Source organism: Macadamia integrifolia, unplaced genomic scaffold (genome assembly GCF_013358625.1).
Source record: "Macadamia integrifolia cultivar HAES 741 unplaced genomic scaffold, SCU_Mint_v3 scaffold2618, whole genome shotgun sequence".
Lineage (NCBI taxonomy): Eukaryota > Viridiplantae > Streptophyta > Magnoliopsida > Proteales > Proteaceae > Macadamia > Macadamia integrifolia.
The window spans coordinates 174-17,881 of NW_024868836.1; the positions used below are offsets into that span (position 1 = coordinate 174).

The 17,708-nt window shown below is 37.9% G+C and overlaps 2 protein-coding genes across 5 annotated transcripts; one reads left to right on the forward strand and one right to left on the reverse strand.

Moving 5' to 3' along the window:
* The first annotated feature begins 3,147 nt into the window (after positions 1–3,147).
* Positions 3,148–9,260, forward strand: LOC122066856 (coiled-coil domain-containing protein 25-like). Of its 3 annotated transcripts, none has more exons than XM_042630681.1 (6): positions 3,148–3,182; positions 6,428–6,555; positions 6,699–6,802; positions 6,926–7,013; positions 7,520–7,590; positions 8,821–9,260. In XM_042630681.1, the coding sequence occupies exons 1-6, from the start codon at positions 3,163–3,165 to the stop codon at positions 8,971–8,973; spliced, it is 564 nt and encodes a 187-aa protein (XP_042486615.1). In that variant the 5' UTR covers positions 3,148–3,162; the 3' UTR covers positions 8,974–9,260. The 3 variants fall into 3 exon arrangements, with proteins under 3 accessions (XP_042486615.1, XP_042486616.1, XP_042486617.1); XM_042630682.1 differs by having other exon boundaries at positions 7,529–7,590; XM_042630683.1 differs by lacking the exon at positions 3,148–3,182 and having other exon boundaries at positions 5,880–6,555.
* Positions 9,261–10,543: 1,283 nt separating this feature from the next.
* LOC122066858 (elongation factor 1-delta-like) lies at positions 10,544–13,872 on the reverse strand. Of its 2 annotated transcripts, none has more exons than XM_042630685.1 (8): positions 13,746–13,872; positions 12,915–13,013; positions 12,701–12,817; positions 12,535–12,622; positions 12,038–12,161; positions 11,636–11,749; positions 11,338–11,499; positions 10,544–10,783 (listed from the first exon to the last, which is right to left on the reverse strand). In XM_042630685.1, coding segments are annotated over exons 2-8 (693 nt in total). In that variant the 5' UTR covers positions 13,001–13,013; positions 13,746–13,872; the 3' UTR covers positions 10,544–10,781. The 2 variants fall into 2 exon arrangements, with proteins under 2 accessions (XP_042486619.1, XP_042486618.1); XM_042630684.1 differs by having other exon boundaries at positions 13,732–13,848.
* Positions 13,873–17,708: the final 3,836 nt, after the last annotated feature.

Below are 17,708 nucleotides of genomic sequence, written 5' to 3' on the forward strand. Positions count from 1 at the left end.
CCCCGCAGCTGATTGAAGTCACCACCGCTGCCTCCTCTTTCACTTTTTTTTTCCCTTCCGACAGTAGCCACCGCCTCCTCTCTGTGTTCGACAGCAAAGAAAAAAAAAAGGAAGAAAGCAAAAGGAAGTCACGAAGAAGAAGGAAAGTCGAGAAGAGAGAGAGAGAGAAGAAAAGAAGAAGAAAGAACAGCAGAAGAGAAGTCGCAAATAGGGAGAAACCAGAAAATACCTGTCGATCTAGTCCTTCCATCGCTGCGAGTCGCTTCCAAGCCGTGAAGACCTCCTTCGTCACCATCGGCTCCCGGGGTTCATCCCTCCTCGCGTCGGTTCCCCTCAACCAGGCCTACGAAACCGGCGAACTGATTTTCGCCTCCGGACTCTCCCACTTCCTCCTTCTCTGTCGATGACGGTTCATTGAGTCTCCAATTTTATTTTATTTTCTAACTTTTCCACATTACCCCTCTTTTCTCTATTAATTCCTTTTATTTCTATTTGTTTTCTTATTTACATTTAGATCCCTGCCCACACTTGATATCCTTTGTGATTTACTTGAATCTCAAGTAATTGCAATTCTGCCCTCCCAAAAAAAAAAAAAAAAAGAAGTTATTTCCTATTCTACCATATACTCTTGAGTGCTATTTGTTAATCATCACCATGGTTGCCAATAGTGAAGTTGTTCAGCAGCTGAATTCTTATAAAGGAGAAACTGATACAAAATTTGATGCTCTCACTAACATGGTCACGTCCCTAAAAACAATGGTGGAATCTATGCAAGTTTCTATTGATCGTTTGGTAGCAGCATATAAAGGAAAGAGTCCCATTCAGTCTGGGGATTCTTCCAACACCACTCCACAGGATCTGCCAGTAACACCACCACCACCACCACCACATCATACACCACCACCACCACCTCCACCACCATATGGGACTGGTAGACATGATGATGGAGCAGAAAGAGCAGCAAAACTAGATGTCCTTGATTTTTATGGAGACAATAATCCAGAATTGTACCTTGATTGGATTCACAGTTTAGATACATTCTTCAGATGGTACGGGTTGACTGAGGCTCGAAAAATCTTATTTGCAGAGGCCAAACTGAAAGGCACGGCTTGAGTCTGGTGGATCAAGCAACAACAACAGAACCGAACCTGAGGCATTGGTTTGGTCAATACTTGGGTTGAAATGTATGAAGTCATGAATCGGCGATTCTTGCCTTCTGATTACAAGCAACGCATGCATCTCAGATTTGCACAGTTGAAACAAGAGAATTTGACCGTTGAGGAGTATGTTGCTAGATTTTATTATTTGGCCACTCGTTCTGATTTTGAGTGGGATGAAGAAGTCTTAGTGGCCCAATTTCGCAATGGTTTGCACCCTCAACTTAGTGCTGCCCTTGCATCTAGTTGACTACCTACCATGGAAGACGCCGTACAAGTAGCATATCAGGTTGAGGAAAGTCTGAAACGCCCATACAATTGGAGAAATTTTGCAGATACTTTTTCTCGAGGTACTAGTTCCGTTTGGCAACAGTCTCCTACCCAAGAGAGGTCATCTAGCAAACCACAGGCTAGTGCTACATCTATGGCCTCTTCACGTCCTAGTCGGCCGTATTCTCCACCTCGACATGTCTCTGAAATGTCATCTTCACGGCCTATTCGCCCATACTCACCCCCTCGGCATGGTTCAGATAAACCTTCTGATTCTTCAAAATTTATAGTTCGGTGCTACTCATGCCATGGATTTGGACATATCCGTGGTCAATGTCCCAGCCGTTTGGTTGCTTTTATTGATAAGGATTCTCCTATACCATATATTCCCGAAGAGCAACTTGGTTCTGACATAGTTGATTTAAGAGAAGAGCGTGCAACAGGTGAAGTCAATGACACTCTCAGTGACGATGACCAACATCCTTTTTATGTCATTCGTCATGTGTTGACCACTTAGAAGGCCACTGCAAATGAAGATTGGCGCCGCAGTAGTATTTTTCAGACTCATGTGAAGTGCAATGATCAGTTGCTAACCTTGGTCATTGATGGAGGCAGTTGCACTAATGTTGTCTTTAAAGACGCTGTTCGTAAGCTGGGATTGAATACAGAACCACATCCTAATCCTTACAAGGTTGCTTGGGTGAACAACACTAATCTCAAAATCACAGATAAGTGCTTGGTCACATATTTTATTGGTAGATTTAAGGATACAGTCTAATGTGATGTTCTCCCTCTGAAGGTGTGCCATATCCTTCTTGGTCGACCTTGGTTGTTTGATAAGAAAGTACAGCATTGTGGCTATGCCAATACCTATACCTTCAAGCATGCCAACAAGACTATGAAGTTTCATCCTGCCAAAGATCTCCCTGAAATTAAGCTCAAGAAGATGGTGGGATCGTTCCTCATTCAGCGTATTCCTTCAAACGGTATCCTCGGTCCTTTCCCTAACTCGACGGAGTCGAGTTCTTTTCAGAGGAGGAGAGTTGATGCAGATATGATTGCCCTTTCTTGGTTGGACCAGCATGACCGGCTTTGGAAGCCAAGAGCCAAGAAGAACCGGTCCAGCCCAGTGTTTTGGTCCAACAAGGGTTGGAAATAAAATTAGTAGTTTACTTAGTATTTTATTTCATGCTTTTATTTTCCAGACTTGAACGTAGGAGTAGGATTTATTTCTTTGCTTTGGTTTCCTTTTTATAGTTGTTTCCTAGTTTATGCTAGTTTCCATTTCAGTTAAGTTTCTAATTTCATGTTCCTAATTTCCTATATATTGGTTGTAATCGATTGAAGATTCAGAGAGCAATTTGATTATTGAATGAATGTGTGAGTGTGATTCTCCCTTTTCCCCCTCTCTACTCTGATATCCCCTCCCTTCCCTAAGGGTTCTCCATCACCATATGCCACAGCTACGATAAGGAGTAAGAACTATTATTTGGGCATCTGTTTATGGGGCTAATGGACATATTATTTGTGCTCATTTGCATTATGGATTTTCAGGAACAACACAAGAGCAGAAGCTCATACAATCCGATAGGGACATTGTGGATCGGTGCATATGGGAGAAAGGCATATAGAAGTGTGATGCCGAATTGATGATCAAAGCTCATTACAGATAACAAATTTAATAGAAAAGATAAGGGCATCAACATTTGCCACCGCAATGAGTGTTTATCAATAAATGTTTACTATATTGTCCAGGTCTTCTCTTTGATCACCCCATTCTCTGCAACCTGTTTGCTGCCCTATCATGAAAATTAAAAGGTTTATGATCTCACAAAATTACACATAACAGATTATGATATTATAGATTATGCTTCAAGAATCTATGAGAGAAACTACAATTTCCCATCAATAAGTCCTAAAAAAATCACCAACTCCCAGAATATCTTCCAATCCTACTTCCTTCTCAACCCACAGGTAGCTTCCTGGTGAGATGTACTTCAAAGGAAGGATAATCAGAGAGAGAGAGAGAGAGAGAGAGGAGCAGAGGAAGATCTCGGAGAAACAAAGGAGCAGCGATTGATTCAATAAAAGAAGGGATGTACCTACCTGAAGACGATCTTAGAGGAGCAGAGGAAGATCTCAGAGCAACGATTCAGCAGAGGACGATCAGAGAGGAGCAGTGATCAAATAGATAAGAAAGGTGAGGGCAGCGGCGACTTCGAGCTCGTCGTCCAGTAGCTCCCCTCTCTGGTGAACAACGGTCACAACCAGTGGCCCCCACCTTTGTCGTGTGACGTAGGTTTTTGGAGGATTCTATCGGGTTTTTTTAGGAACACCTTTTCACTTTATTTCCCTAAAGACCATCTTGGGACTGAAGGAACACCTAAAAGGTGTTTACTTGATCTCCACTTGAGATGATATTTTGAACCGGTTCAATTCTTGGGCACAGAAATGAGAGAGGAATTACCAAACGCTTTATTTTCGATTTCTGTTCTAAAATGGAATCTAGAACAGAAAAGATCATCTCGGGGGAGTTACCAAACAGGTTCTTAATGGAAAGGTGGGGGGGGGGGGGGAAGAAGAAGATAGAAGATAGAAGAATTGAAGAATGGAATAAGGGCTGTGTTAGGCCTCTCACCTAACTGTGGAAAAGGAATTCCACCAACTCCAGCCTTGGCATCCCACCAAGGTTTCCCTACTGCATCCCACAGAACCATGTTGTGTCAGTGAACTGACAAGCTCAAGGCTAAATTATTTCTCAAATCGTTGGTAGTAGGTATGATCTACAACAACAACAACTCAGCCATATCTCAACTGAATGGTGTCGGCTACATGGATCCGTGCGAAGAAAAAAATACTAAACTAGTAAAAGAAATGGAACACAACAACAGCTCAGTAAAATCCCACCTAAATGGGGTGGGCTACACCCTTCTTTTTATTTATAGGTTTGTGAAAATAAGCAATATAGGAAACCCTGTGTCGTAGAGAGAATCCCTTACAACTTAAGTCTTTTACAAAATAGAAACTATTCTAGAACTTTAACAAAATAGAGACTAAGGTCTAGAATGTAGGACATCTGTCCAGCCTTCTAGAAACACTATTAAAATGAATGATACAACTTACTAAATTAAAACTAACAATAATCTCGTATAGGCCTTAAATTCTTAACATATGGGCTTATAGAATCAGCCCATTGCAATAGTACACCAAAATTATCAAGCCCATGGCCCATATAAATGGACACTCGAAATTAAACATATTAGTCCATTCTTGGTCCAGTTTGATGGCCTGGTTTGCTGTTGGCCTTATTGTACTTTTGAACTGCATCAATCTATGGCAGCCTTGTCTATAGAGACACATAATCTTTGCAGCTAACCTTATGGAAAAAGAAAAGCTCCTTTGCTAGGAGCTACTTTCACCAGCTAGAAGGAAAGAACTGAGGTTCTGATTGCATAGTATTTATGGCGATTTTTTTCCTGATAACAAGAGAGGAGCCTTATTTATATGATGGAATATCACACTGCTTCTGGGTGCCCTCTTTCCAGCATCCCAGACAAGGCATAATGCAATTGAACTGGACTATCCATCCAAGTACATTATTCTGGACTTGTTAAGATTTGAACCTTATTCGCCTTGACTGTTAGATTTTAGAACTTTCTTGTTTGCCTTTCATAATTTCCCGTCATCCTTAGTTGCTTCAATGGAAGCTATTTCAACTGTTTCCCTTCTCGATCTATCCATCACTATAGTTGGGTTTCAACTGCTGTTGATGTAGGACCATCAGCATACGGGTTCTGATTACACAAGTCTGTCCGTACAAGGTATCATAGCATCACCAACAATGGAAGGTGTGGAACCTTTTTCACCAAGAAGCGCTTCAAATCTCTTGTCAATGAACTTCATTCTGTTTCTCAATATCATATATGGGTCTCAAGGACCATCCTTCACGCACTTATAGATTGTCCCTTGTGAAATATTACCATTTACAACTCTCGTTTGCCTTCTGTAATTGAAACTTCCACTGAAATAAAGAACTAAAGATTATAAAATTATTTAACTGGAAACCAAATGCAGTAAACAGAGCCAGCATGGAAAGTAACACTTAGATTCTATGCATCAGGTTTCACCCTTTCTACTACGTGACATTCTTTACTAGCTGAATTTGACATTCTTTATTTAGCTGAATTTGAATAATTGGTATTTCCCAAGTAATCGTGTTTACTCTTGGTACTTCACCGAAGAGGTAATCTTTGCATTTGTCTGGACATACTACATAGCTTCTTTTAGTGTATGTTAAGCATATTTTAGGATTGTATTCTTTGCCAGGAATGACGCACATGCTTGGCCTTCAAGGGTGAAAGAAGCCATGTCTTTGGAATTTTTTAAAGGTGTTGTATGCATTTCCATGCTGCTTAACTGTTCAAGTTTTGGAAAAGTGTGCCATTTTTCATAAATGGATCATTTCTTCTTCAAAATCACCAGCAGAAATGGTGTGCTGTTTTCATCATTATTATTATTCTTTTGCACAGTCGGTCTCTAATCTCCTATTCCTTCTTAGTTCTCTTCTTGAAGCATTTGTTTTGGCCATTACATTATGTTTTTTCAGAGTATCGCTTGTGTAGTTTTTTCTTTTGATCACATCACTGATCATTTCTAATATGCATTAGTTTTTAGGTTTGTCCCAAGGAAAAACGCAGATGTAATTCTGCCAGTCCACTGTGACATAAAGGGGGAAGAATTATGAGACAATGTGAATCATTCATGAAATAAATTAAACAACTAATTTATTTATTAGTTATAGAGAAGCATATATGTTTCATTTTTCATAGCTACTGAGTGATTCTGTCTTTTCTTTTTTCTCTTTGAAACTGTAAGTGAAGGGAGAGGCCAGCATGCATATGGCCTACCATTTTGTTAAAGTAGGGACCCTGTTTGTCTTTATATGAATAGTGTAGATGTATCTTCTTAATTTAAACTTGCTCTGTGATTGTTTATGGCAGGTTCCATGTCGATAAAATGTCTTCGGCCCATGTTTATGTGAGACTGAACAAGGGTCAGACAGTTGAAGATATAAGTGAGGGTTTATTGGAAGATTGTGCTCAGCTTGTCAAAGCAAATTCTATCCAAGGTAAATCTTATGTGTTTCTGATATTGGCTTATGTTATATTTAGATATTTCCTAAGTTCATGATAATTCTGCATATAAATTTGGGTGAAATTATGCATGTAACACGACCAACTGTTTCATTTGACATTTTTGGCTACTTGGCAGGCAACAAGGTGAATAATGTTGATGTTGTTTACACTCCTTGGTATAATTTGAAGAAGACGGCTTCAATGGATGTTGGGCAAGTTGGTTTTCACAACCCTAAGATGGTGAGTAGAGGCTTGTATTTTCTGGATTTATGAGATGCTCTATGGATTTTCTTTCATTTTTTGGACTAGAATGTGTTAGGAAACTAGATGTTTGTTGATTCTGACTTTTGCTCTTTGGTGTAGGTCCGAACCGTGAGAGTTGAAAAACGAATAAATGAGATAGTTAATAGACTGAACAAGACAAAAGTTGAAAGGAAGCCAGACTTAAAAGGTAAAATCGGCTTAGGTGAAAAAGAGTTGGTTTTTTTTTTCTGGTAACAAAAAAAGAGTTGGTTTTACCCAATAGTTGATGATGCTTTTAATAATTAACATTGCTACTTAGCCTGGTCATTTGTATTTTCTGTCAGTCTCCTTCTGTTTGCTAGAAAAGGAAATGAGGAGTAGTAAAATTACTTTAAAAAAACAAAATGAGACTTTTCTGTAACTAAATATCTTTCTAGATTTGGTAATTAAACTTTTTAAGGGGATTCTCTATTTTCCTATTCAAATCCAAGAAATTTGGTTGAAAAGTGAAGTAAAATTTAATTACAAGATTTAGAAGGTTTTTGAGTTGGTTACAAAGTTTCTACGTGAAGAAAATCCAGAGCAGCTTATGGTCTTCCTTGTATTTTACTTTCCTTGAATTGAGGAATTTCTTCTTTAATTAAATGCAATTTTTTTTTAATCTAATGCTTCCCCAATTTTTTTTCTTGGATTAATGGTTTAACATCAGTTCAGTTTATGCAGCTGAGAGAGAAGCAGTTAATGCTGCAGAAAGGGCAGAGAGAAAAGTCCATCTGAGAGATAAAGTAAGTCCAACTGTTTCCTTTACAGATGGAATTGATCCTTCAACTTCAGAAAATCCAAGCTTTCTTGCTCTAATGAATTTTGAAAGTTTAACATAAGAGACCTATTTGAAGTAGAGCTTTAGACTGGTTGTCAAGCAAAAAGAACAAAGAATAACAAAGAAGAAATATTTATATTCCATACTTCTAATCTCTGCCTTTGAATCTTGACTGGTATGTTCAATTCAGTGTATTTTGAAGAACTGAAATGTCATTGTTATAATATTCTTTCCAAAATTTGTAGCCTAGCTAGAGTTTGTAAACTTTTGACTGGGTGGAGGTAATTAGTTGAGTATAGGTGCTTGCCATCAAGTTTTTCATATATGATCATGTGGCCAGAACAACCAGAGCTCGGGGTTGGATTTGGTAAAATTTTGATTTTCAAGTGTGTATGCTTTTGGGGTACCACTTCAGCGTTCCTTAAAATTAGTTATCACAGTAATTTCATTTTGAGAATCTCTCTTTTTGTGAAGTTAAGTTATAGTAAATTTATGTTCACTACAAATGATCCTTACAAAAATGGAAGAAGTGCTTCTATGGATGAAAAGCGACCTAAAAAATATTTATCTAGGAATCATCAGAAATTATAATTTTTCCGAATGATTCTAGTGGGCATCATTCCCAAGACTAAAATCCCATCAGAATCATTATAGAGAAGCTATAGCAAATATACTGAACTTGAAGTAATTCTGAGAGAATATTAGTGGGTTTCAATTGTATGAAATTCTGGCACCGTTGATACTTTTTCCAAGCAAGTAATCATTTTTCAGAGAGCAACATTCAATACAACCTTTGACTTTTGTTTCTGTTGTCTATCTTTCCCATGACTTATTTCCATACAAGAAGTCTGGAGCTCCTGTCCACATCCAGCCTCCCTCTTCTTTTCCTCATTTATCTGAAATTTGTTTTCTAGTTTTTCTGTCTTAATGATACTGGACAGCCTGTACCTGTAATTTTTGACAGTGAAAAGCTCCTTTTACTGTGGGTTTTTTTTTTTGGAGGGTGGATTGTTGTCGATGGACCTGAGTTCGTTTCCTAGGCCAGGTTGAGTTTTTCAACAGTGTGCTGTTGAATGTCATGTCCTTTTCCTCCCTTTTTTTTTTCCCAAGCAAAATTGTCCTTTTCATGATTCCTATATATAATTATATGATTATATGCCTTGAATTTTCTTACAAACTTATCAATGATCCACAGAAACGGCGAGAGGAGATGGAGAGGCTTGAAAAGGAGAAACAGGCAGAGATGAGGAGCTACAAGGGCCTGATGGTCCAAGAGAAAATGACTTCTAACAAACAGATTGCATCAACGACCAAGTCACTGCAGGAACTGGAAGACGATTTCATGTAATTCCTGCACAAAAACTCGATGGCTTATTTCCACGAAGAGGGAATCTGCCAGAAGAGAGAAATCTGTAGTTCCTGGTGCAGATATGTCGCTTGCATGAGTCAAATGTTGACGACCCTCTAATTGGATGCAGATGGAAAGGTAGAGTGGTGGAGCTGAAGATGAATCTTCATATTTTCTGGTTGATTTGTATCTCTTAAGACTTGAATAATGGGGATGATTGATAAACATGTCAAAGTATTATTTTATTGATTTTATGCAAAAGCCCTGATTGATACTTGGTGCTTCAAGCCTTCTCTTTGCAAGATACCATTAATATTTCACTTTCTGGTTTCCTTCTTTGGCCTTTTGTTTTCAGTGTGAGATAATCATGGTTGTGATGTCATTTGAGTGCACTAGAAGACTGGTTGTAGATTTTGGGCTTGTCTGCTCCGTGAGCCTGTCAAGCATCTGAGTAGCACTTAAATTTCCCTTTCCTTGCTTTTCTTTTTTTTCCTTTTATGTGAATTTCTGGAAGACTTTTCCAATAAGATGTTTGTAGGTACACGTCAGCAATTGAGGGTGCGTACTTGTTTCTTAGCAAGAATTGTGCGATGTCCTAAACAACCTTCGTGAGGACAATACCATCTCATGGTAATTGGAAAGAACTTATGTCCACATGGTTGCAATTCTGATTCTGGAATCTCTTTCTAATTCTAGTCAACAGTCCTAAATTAGAATCATAACTTTAGGGAAACATATGTTAGTAGATAATGGCTGTTCAATTTCAGAATCATAACTTTAGGGAAACATATGTTGTATTCCAAGCCAATTCAAGAACCATTCAAAATATTTGCAGCTTTAGCTTTGGGATCTACTGCAGTACCATAATTTAGAAAAACAGAAATTTCAAAATCATATCGAAGACATTAGCTTTTGATGGGTACTATTGATGTACTAAAGTAAGAATGAAGAAATAAACACAGCAAGGCAACCTCAAAGAACCCACGAGCGGGGGGAAGAGGTTCCTAGAGTAGGTAGGGACATGCCCACCAGACAAGGAGAAAAACCAAAAGAATGATAAGGCTCTATAGCCACATCCCTCCTAACAAGATCACTCGGAAACTCAATGGGACACAATTGATCCCTATCAATGAAGATGGCAGGAAGCTAGGTAAAAACTACCTCCAAATATGCTTGAATTCTTTGCTCGTAAGCATAGAAGACGGGTACAAGATCTAACCCTTAGAAGCCAGCATATTCCAAAGGCCCTGGATTTTCTCAGTTGACATATCAATGGCCAACATGGAATCCAATCTAATGGAAACCTCGAGAATCTCTTAATACAAAATCCTATTTGAAAGGCTAGCAACTCCATAGCTAGGACCGAAATCGCTTACCACACGTAATTCATAAACATTGAAAAAAGGGGGCTTCGAATCGGAGATTAAAAAAAAAAAAATCCAAAAGCAGTCGGGCACCCATTAGTCCAAGTCTAGGCTGGCATGGACCCATATCATTGCCAAATTACTCTGGGTTTCTACCATAGATTGGCCAAATCTTGCAGCAATGATGACAAGAACAAAGATAAGTGTGAGGGACAAACCAACACAATAAACTAATAATGAGATTGTGCTAATTCTTAAAGCCAAATCCAAAAAATTCTTCAATCACTCGGCCTTCACAAGCCCCATAATTCTCAGTTTCAACAGATTACTATAAATTTAAAAGCCAATAGATACATATATTTGTAAAAATGCACTCCGTTCAACCATTTCATAATAGCAGCACTGCTTCATCTTCCTCGATACATACGGAATATACCAGGCCCTCTCTGTAACAAAAAAAAAAAATTCAGAACATAGTCAGACTAGTCTCTTGAACAAAGTATATAAACATTTACAGGGATCATGTTTCCTGCCGCCTAGTAGCAGCCCTCTTTCCACCCCGCACCCTCCACCCCCCAAAAGATGAAATAACTTATCTGCCCCCCATTTATTGGTAGGGGGCGCTGATTGGCTCTTGCTAAGGTAGTCTAGGGACAATGGAGGGGCAGAAAATATAAATATACTGAGCATAGTTCGGACATTTGATCTAATTGGGGTGGGTTGGGGTTGGGGTTGGGGTTGGTGGGATTTTTTTTTTTGGGGTGGTCTTGTGCTCCAGACCATGCCGTCCCATCCCTGGCCTGCCTGACCAGAAAAATTTCATCCGTAAAAAGGTGTTGAGCCATCTGAGAAAGTTGCTTCATATGGCTCAACACCTTTTCGCCACTGCAAGTAGTACTGTGGCTGTAAAAATATTTACAACCGAGGCCAGTAACATAATCACAGACATGAATGAAAAACCAAAACAGAGACATGCATGAAAGACCAACTGTGAACTTACAGATTTTGTTGAATGCCACAATATCACAGCTCTGAATGTATTCGTTTGCTGGTTCAACTGTGAGGTTTTCCTCAATAAGAGTATCAACAGATACCAAATCATCAACAATGGTCATCATTATTTGCAACTTCTTTATACCATATCCAACCGGTACAAGCTTAGCTGTAAGTGACAACACAAAAAGGCCATTAGTTTCCCTAATATATAATCCAAATTCTTGAACACGGTTTAGAGCAATACAGAAAACAATAGAGAAGTCTTGTCATCTGGATTCTGGCACAGAAAGAAAACAACATACATGCTCCCCAGTGTAAACCATCCATCCCAATACTTCTGACAGTTTCTTCAAGTTTTTTCATGTCAGTTTCATCATCCCAAGGCTTTATATCCAACAAAACAGAGGATTTTCCAGCTGTTAACAACAAAAAAAGTCTTGTTCAGGTTTTACATACAAAACAAAAAAATACTCCCCAGTTAAAGACTGCAGCCACAGATTTGCATTACCAGATGTTATTCACTTCCCAAATACAATATTTTAAACAAGTATATTATCATAAACAAATGGGAGGAAAAGGACAAAATTTAACAGTTCCAGTTTACCAAAGCAAACCAAACATAAAAAAAAAAGGGGAGAAGAGAAATATAAAGTAGAAATTTAACAGACTACCTAATGTCTAGAAGGTAGAAAATAACAACTTACATTCTTTCTTCTTCCCAGATGCTTTGACAGCTGCAGCACGCTCTTCAGCGGCTTTCTTTTCCTCTTCTGTCTCTTCCCCAAAGAGATCCACATCATCATCATCGTCGTCCTCAGCAGCTGGGGCCTGAAAAACAAAGTTTCATTATGTGCAAGAGTATTGTGACCGTATTTTTGCAAGTTAATAAATGACATACCAAGTTATAGTGTGTGTGTGTGTGTGTGTGGAGAGAGAGAGAGAGAGAGAGAGAGAGAGAGAGAGAGAGAGTTATTACAACCTAGTTTTCAAATTTGAAACATTGAAGAGGGAACAAGGAAGTTCTAACCAAAAAATGTTCACTTCATTAAAATTAAATCCACAACCCATAAGATTTAATGTTTGTCTTTCAGGCATGTACAAAATCACATCTCTAGCAATTATTCTGGGAGGGTACCAGATACAATCTCAATACCACAGAATTTTTGGGGGTAGAGCTGTGGGGAGGGAAAGTTTAGCTCACCGTTGCCTCAGCCACTGGAGGAGTTGCAATAGCTTCCGGTGGGGCAGATCCCTCAATTGTTACACCCTGACCTTCTCCTGAAACACCACTGCATTCGTAGAATATTAACAATTTGGACACAATGATAGACATGACATCAAACAAAAATTTAGCATTAAGAACTCACGAAAGCCTTAGAAGAGCATCAATGTGGTGGTACCACCGAGACACATTCACATATTCAGATGAAGGAACACCAGAAAGAGCTGCATGGACAGTAATATCATCTTTTGAAGCTTGGTATCTGAAATTAAGAGAAGAAAAAATAGTATGAATTAAGAGATGGCATTACATAATCCCAGTAAAAGAAATAATGCAAATGAATAATCATCCAAACTAACCCAGTGATATAACTCCTCGTCAGCAGATACTCATCAAGTTTCTTTAGTCCAGACTCAGTGTCGAGGCTGTAGAAAGCGACTGCCATTTTTGAAAGTTCCCTATAAACACAAAAAATAACGGACTAACATAGTCAGCTCCTTAGGTAGATTGGACCAAAGTCTCCATGAGATCAAATATACCAAATGAACTGATGATTGAAGTTCTCAAGTAGATATCTTTGTACAAAGAAATACATTTATGATAAAAGGCAATAAGAATCTCTGCACAAATCTTCAATTACACTGAAAATAATAAAAAAGAAATACATTTATGATAAAAAGCAATAAGAATCTCTGCACAAATCTTCAATTACACTGAAAATAATAAAAAGTTTCGAACAGCTAACGATCTCAGGAACAAGAATGAAACTGTGGAGGGGGAAAAAGATTTCTTTGAGGTTACCTTCAAAGATTAAAAAATTAGGAAATATCCTCATAGTAAACAACAGTTCTAACCCCACTCGATTGAATAACGACAACCATGGAACAAATACATGAACTCAAATTGGAGATCTAAACCTACCTGGGCTATAGATCTATGTTCAATGCAAACGAAAAAAAAGGGCAAAAATATCAAAAGGAAACGAATTTGTTTCTGAGCAAAAAACCTAGTAAGAACAGAATGGAAAAACGAATAAATCCATCACCTGGAAAGGAAATTTGATAAATGTTGATGAACAAAACAACAATCAGAGACAGAAAAATCGACATAAAAGTAATTCTATCAGAGACAGAAAATCAATATACAAGTAATTCTATGTGGAGAAGATGAACTAACTGTAAAAGAATGACCCGTTTGTACTCGAAGCCTCGTCCAGCCTTCGACACTCTTCGAGCTTGGAGCGCTTTACAGAAGGGCAAACCCTAGTACAGCAAAACGACTACTTATAGGCCGTCTATCGGAAATTCGGAATCAGTCTCGACCGATACCGATCTGGAACGGATTGGATCGGACGATTTCACCCCCCTTTTTTTATATCCTTTTTACCCTTGACCATAGCCTTGGATTAATACTGGATTCCTTATCAAAAAAATAAATTAGTACTGGAGTGGTCTTAAGCGATACTGATCCAATTAATCATAATGGCTTCATTGAAAGGCGATACATATTGGACAATGTGCTTATCTGTCATGAAATTCTACATTATATTAAGAGGCAAAGAAAAGAAAATTATGGTCTCATTTCAGTCAAATTAGACATGAGTAAGCTATACGATCCCTTCGAGTGGAGCTTCCTTTGAAATACTCTATTAAACTATGGTTGATTTCGTTGATCCTAATCCAATTTTTGAAACCAATCTAGGGAGAGAGAATGCTACCTGATTGTGGTGCCTCCAATGCCTATGCAGGCCAATGGAAACATGCTTCCAAGCATCCAATAGAGGGTAAGGAATCATTTTGTTGTCCCTGTGTATAATTTTTTTTTTTTTTGGTAGAATCTTGTGTATAAGATTAGAATTAGTCGATTGGGAAGCATATTTTTCTCCATATTACTGACTCGTATTTGGGGGATAAGATTTTTCACTCTACTTGCCTTTGTAGTGATCACATATTACTTATAAAGTCAAAACAAGAAGTGGAAGTTGGGGAGGTGATATACTAACAGTTTAGCAACAAATATTTTAGTTTAGCAATTAAGATATACCTCTCCCTCTTAATTTCCTTATTGCAAAAGTCACAAATCAAGTCTACAAAAAAAATGAACGGTAAAGTACTTTCCATTGGTAAGCCTCTCACCAGCTAATGGTCTCGACCATTCCTACTCTCCAATAGCATCTTCTAAATAATAGATCATTTGGGTCTTTTTACTGGCATTTTCAATATGTTTTCACTTAGTCCTTGTACACATTTGTTACATCCCTTCAACTCTCACTTCAATCATCACATTTAGAATATTCATTTTCATCATCACTATCATTTGAAAGACTCTCTCCTTTTATAGGATTCCTCTTCTACCCTTGTAAGACTCATATGATCTCTCAACGACTCCATCTTATTTATGACTTCCCTATTTTCCTCCATTTACTTTCACTCCCTTAGAAAACTCTAATTTTAGACACCCCATTTTAATATAAAAACTTTGACTTATTGTGAACTATAACCTCACCTTCGAAGTGGAGAGACACCAAGGAGGAATGGAAGACATCAAACTCAACAATCCTCAAATCAGTCCAATTGTGGACATCTTCCCACCATTGCGCTTTGGCCTCTTGTAGTTCTTGTCAAATTCCTCCCACTTCATAGACCTGTGCGCTTGTTGCATATCCATAATTCATATGTGTTGCTAGTAATATATACTCATAGTTTTAGAAAGATGATACAATCTACAAAACCCACTTTGTAACACCATCCAAATAATACCAAACATATTACTACAACTATTACTCTTATTATTATGAACAAGCAATACCATTCAAAATCACATGATGTACTTGTTAGAACTCCCTATGGGTTTGAGTTTGAAACCCTATTGAAGAAACCACACAGGAAAAACAAGAACACGAATCTAATAAAATTATGGAGGATCGATTTGTACCTTTCACCTAGTATGCTGAAGATGATTGATGTTGGTCACTCCCACTTTCGCTCTCTTGGCTTCGCTATGGATCTTCTACAGCCCCTTAAACCTCCTTGGTTCTCTCACTTTAGTGGTAAAGTGGGGAAGAGTAAATAATGGTTGTAGGGACCCAAAACCTAGTATTTATAATACTGTCCTGCACTCAAAACCCTAAACCACAATGGGTTGAGCCAGCATATCCCTAAGCTTGAGAGTGGACCGAACCGGTTCATGCAATTTGACTCTCACCCATTTAATCAACCCGAATAATTAATTTAGCCCATAAATCCAACAATCTCCCACTTGGGCTACATTAATTATAAGGATGTCTTTTAAATTGGTGTGGCCATAGAATCTTATTACATTAACCGCTCTTACTGTGATTCAGTTGAAAAACCACTCACATCGAATAACAGCAGAAGATACACCTCAATATACGGCATACAACTTTCTGTTATTACAAACATAAGTAAGTTTCTTAACACGAATCTATGTGGGATACCATCATAGAAATATTGACATATCCTCAAATTACACTGTTGTCATTCTATGGAGGTCCTTAACTGAGATATTAACCTTCACTGTGGCAAATCGCCTTTGATCTGTGGTTAATATCTAACTGTGGCCTTCCGCCTATAAACTGTGGCAAATATTGCCTATGAACTGTGACAAATACTGTCTTAAAATGTGGCAAACATTACCTTTTGAATTGTGGCAAAATATTGCCTATAACTAAGACAATTACTGCCTATAAAAACATTTTCAAATGAAATCATAAACCAAATATTTCAAGAAATAACTGTGCATAATGTAAATGCTAAAACTTAATAATAATTCATCAAACTGTGCCCCAAAACATATGGGCTAAGGTTCAAAACATAAACAAATACTAAACAAAACCAGAACTCCCACTAATCAAGCATTTCAAATAACTGTATGTAAAGAAATCCTAACTACTTGATGTGACCAAATTTTACTTGCTCTCAATTGCTGATGATCAGTCTACCTCATCATTTCTTAGTATCATTCTGCTTATCAACTCCAGAATTCTTCCTTTTCTCTAACCATTTCTTGAAAATAAAATAGTCCTTCTTCACATGTCATTTCTTATGGCACCAGAAACACTCTACGTTGTTGGTATTCTCTTCATCCTGAGCCTTTTGAGATGTGTCAAGTTCTTGAGAGCTATTAGTCCTGTCATATGGCTTGACGCTTCATCTGTTGGAAAAATTTTTGTTCCTTCTGCTTGGTCCACCAGAAGATCCCTTGTGAAAAGTTGCATGTACACTCTCAAACCTAGTTTGTTTCAATTTTTCTTCCTCTTGAGTGCAAATGGAAATGAGCTCATTTAGGCTCCAATCGTCCTTCAGTGCAATGTAGGTAGATTGGATAACCTTATACTGACTAGGGAGGGTATTCAGTGCAATGTGTACAATATATTCTTCATCGATCTGTATTCCAAGATCCTTAAGTTTACCAGCATTAGTAGCTACACCCAAAATGTATTCTCTAACACTCCCACATCCATCATACCTTGTATTCATTAGCCTGGTCATCAATGTGGTTTTCTCAGCTTTCTTGTTGTGTTGAAATCTAGCTTTAATAGCATCCAGGAATTCTTTTGCAGTGTCTTTGATCTTTATGTTCCCACGTATAATTTCAGGAACGGCCTTTTTTAAAACCAGTATGCACTTTCTGTTTGCTTTAGTCCATTTCTTAAACTTGGTCCTTTCAGCACTTCTGCTCGAGTCTGTGAGAGGCTCAGGTTTAGGCTCCTTAAGTGCCAAGTCTAAGTCAAGAAGACCTAAATGCAATTATAATTCCTCCACCCACTTTTGATAGTTGTTACCAGTGAGTATTGGGATGGAAGATACATAACTTGAGGGAATGACCATCTTACTACAACAGTAATAACAACACAATACATGCCAAATATCAAAATATAAACCATAATATAAAAGCATGTAATACCATCAATATATTTTAAATAAGAGTTACAACTAAAAATGTATCCCTATCCTTTGGGACAGGAATTAGTTGATGCTCTTATATTCTTCTTTTAACTGTGAAAACAACACTAACTTTGGAATTCAATCACCTTTGGGTAAAAGAACTCCAAATTCAATTTGTTACCTTTGGGCCACTTTTTTATGTTGTATTTGGTTTCAATTTGTTCCTTTTGGGTTTTTTTTTTTTTT

Bases quoted from the DNA above. Each gene is read 5' to 3' on its own strand.
- LOC122066856 (XM_042630681.1), top strand. From the start codon at position 3,163: ATGTTTACTATATTGTCCAG. The intron at 6,803-6,925 runs GTGAGTAGAGGC...TCTTTGGTGTAG, and splicing joins GTTTTCACAACCCTAAGATG to GTCCGAACCGTGAGAGTTGA. The intron at 7,591-8,820 runs GTAAGTCCAACT...AATGATCCACAG, and splicing joins AAGTCCATCTGAGAGATAAA to AAACGGCGAGAGGAGATGGA.
- LOC122066858 (XM_042630685.1), bottom strand. From the start codon at position 13,000: ATGGCAGTCGCTTTCTACAGCCTCGACACTGAGTCTGGACTAAAGAAA. The intron at 12,818-12,914 runs GTTAGTTTGGAT...TCTTAATTTCAG, and splicing joins ACGAGGAGTTATATCACTGG to ATACCAAGCTTCAAAAGATG. The intron at 12,623-12,700 runs GTGAGTTCTTAA...CTACGAATGCAG, and splicing joins GATGCTCTTCTAAGGCTTTC to TGGTGTTTCAGGAGAAGGTC.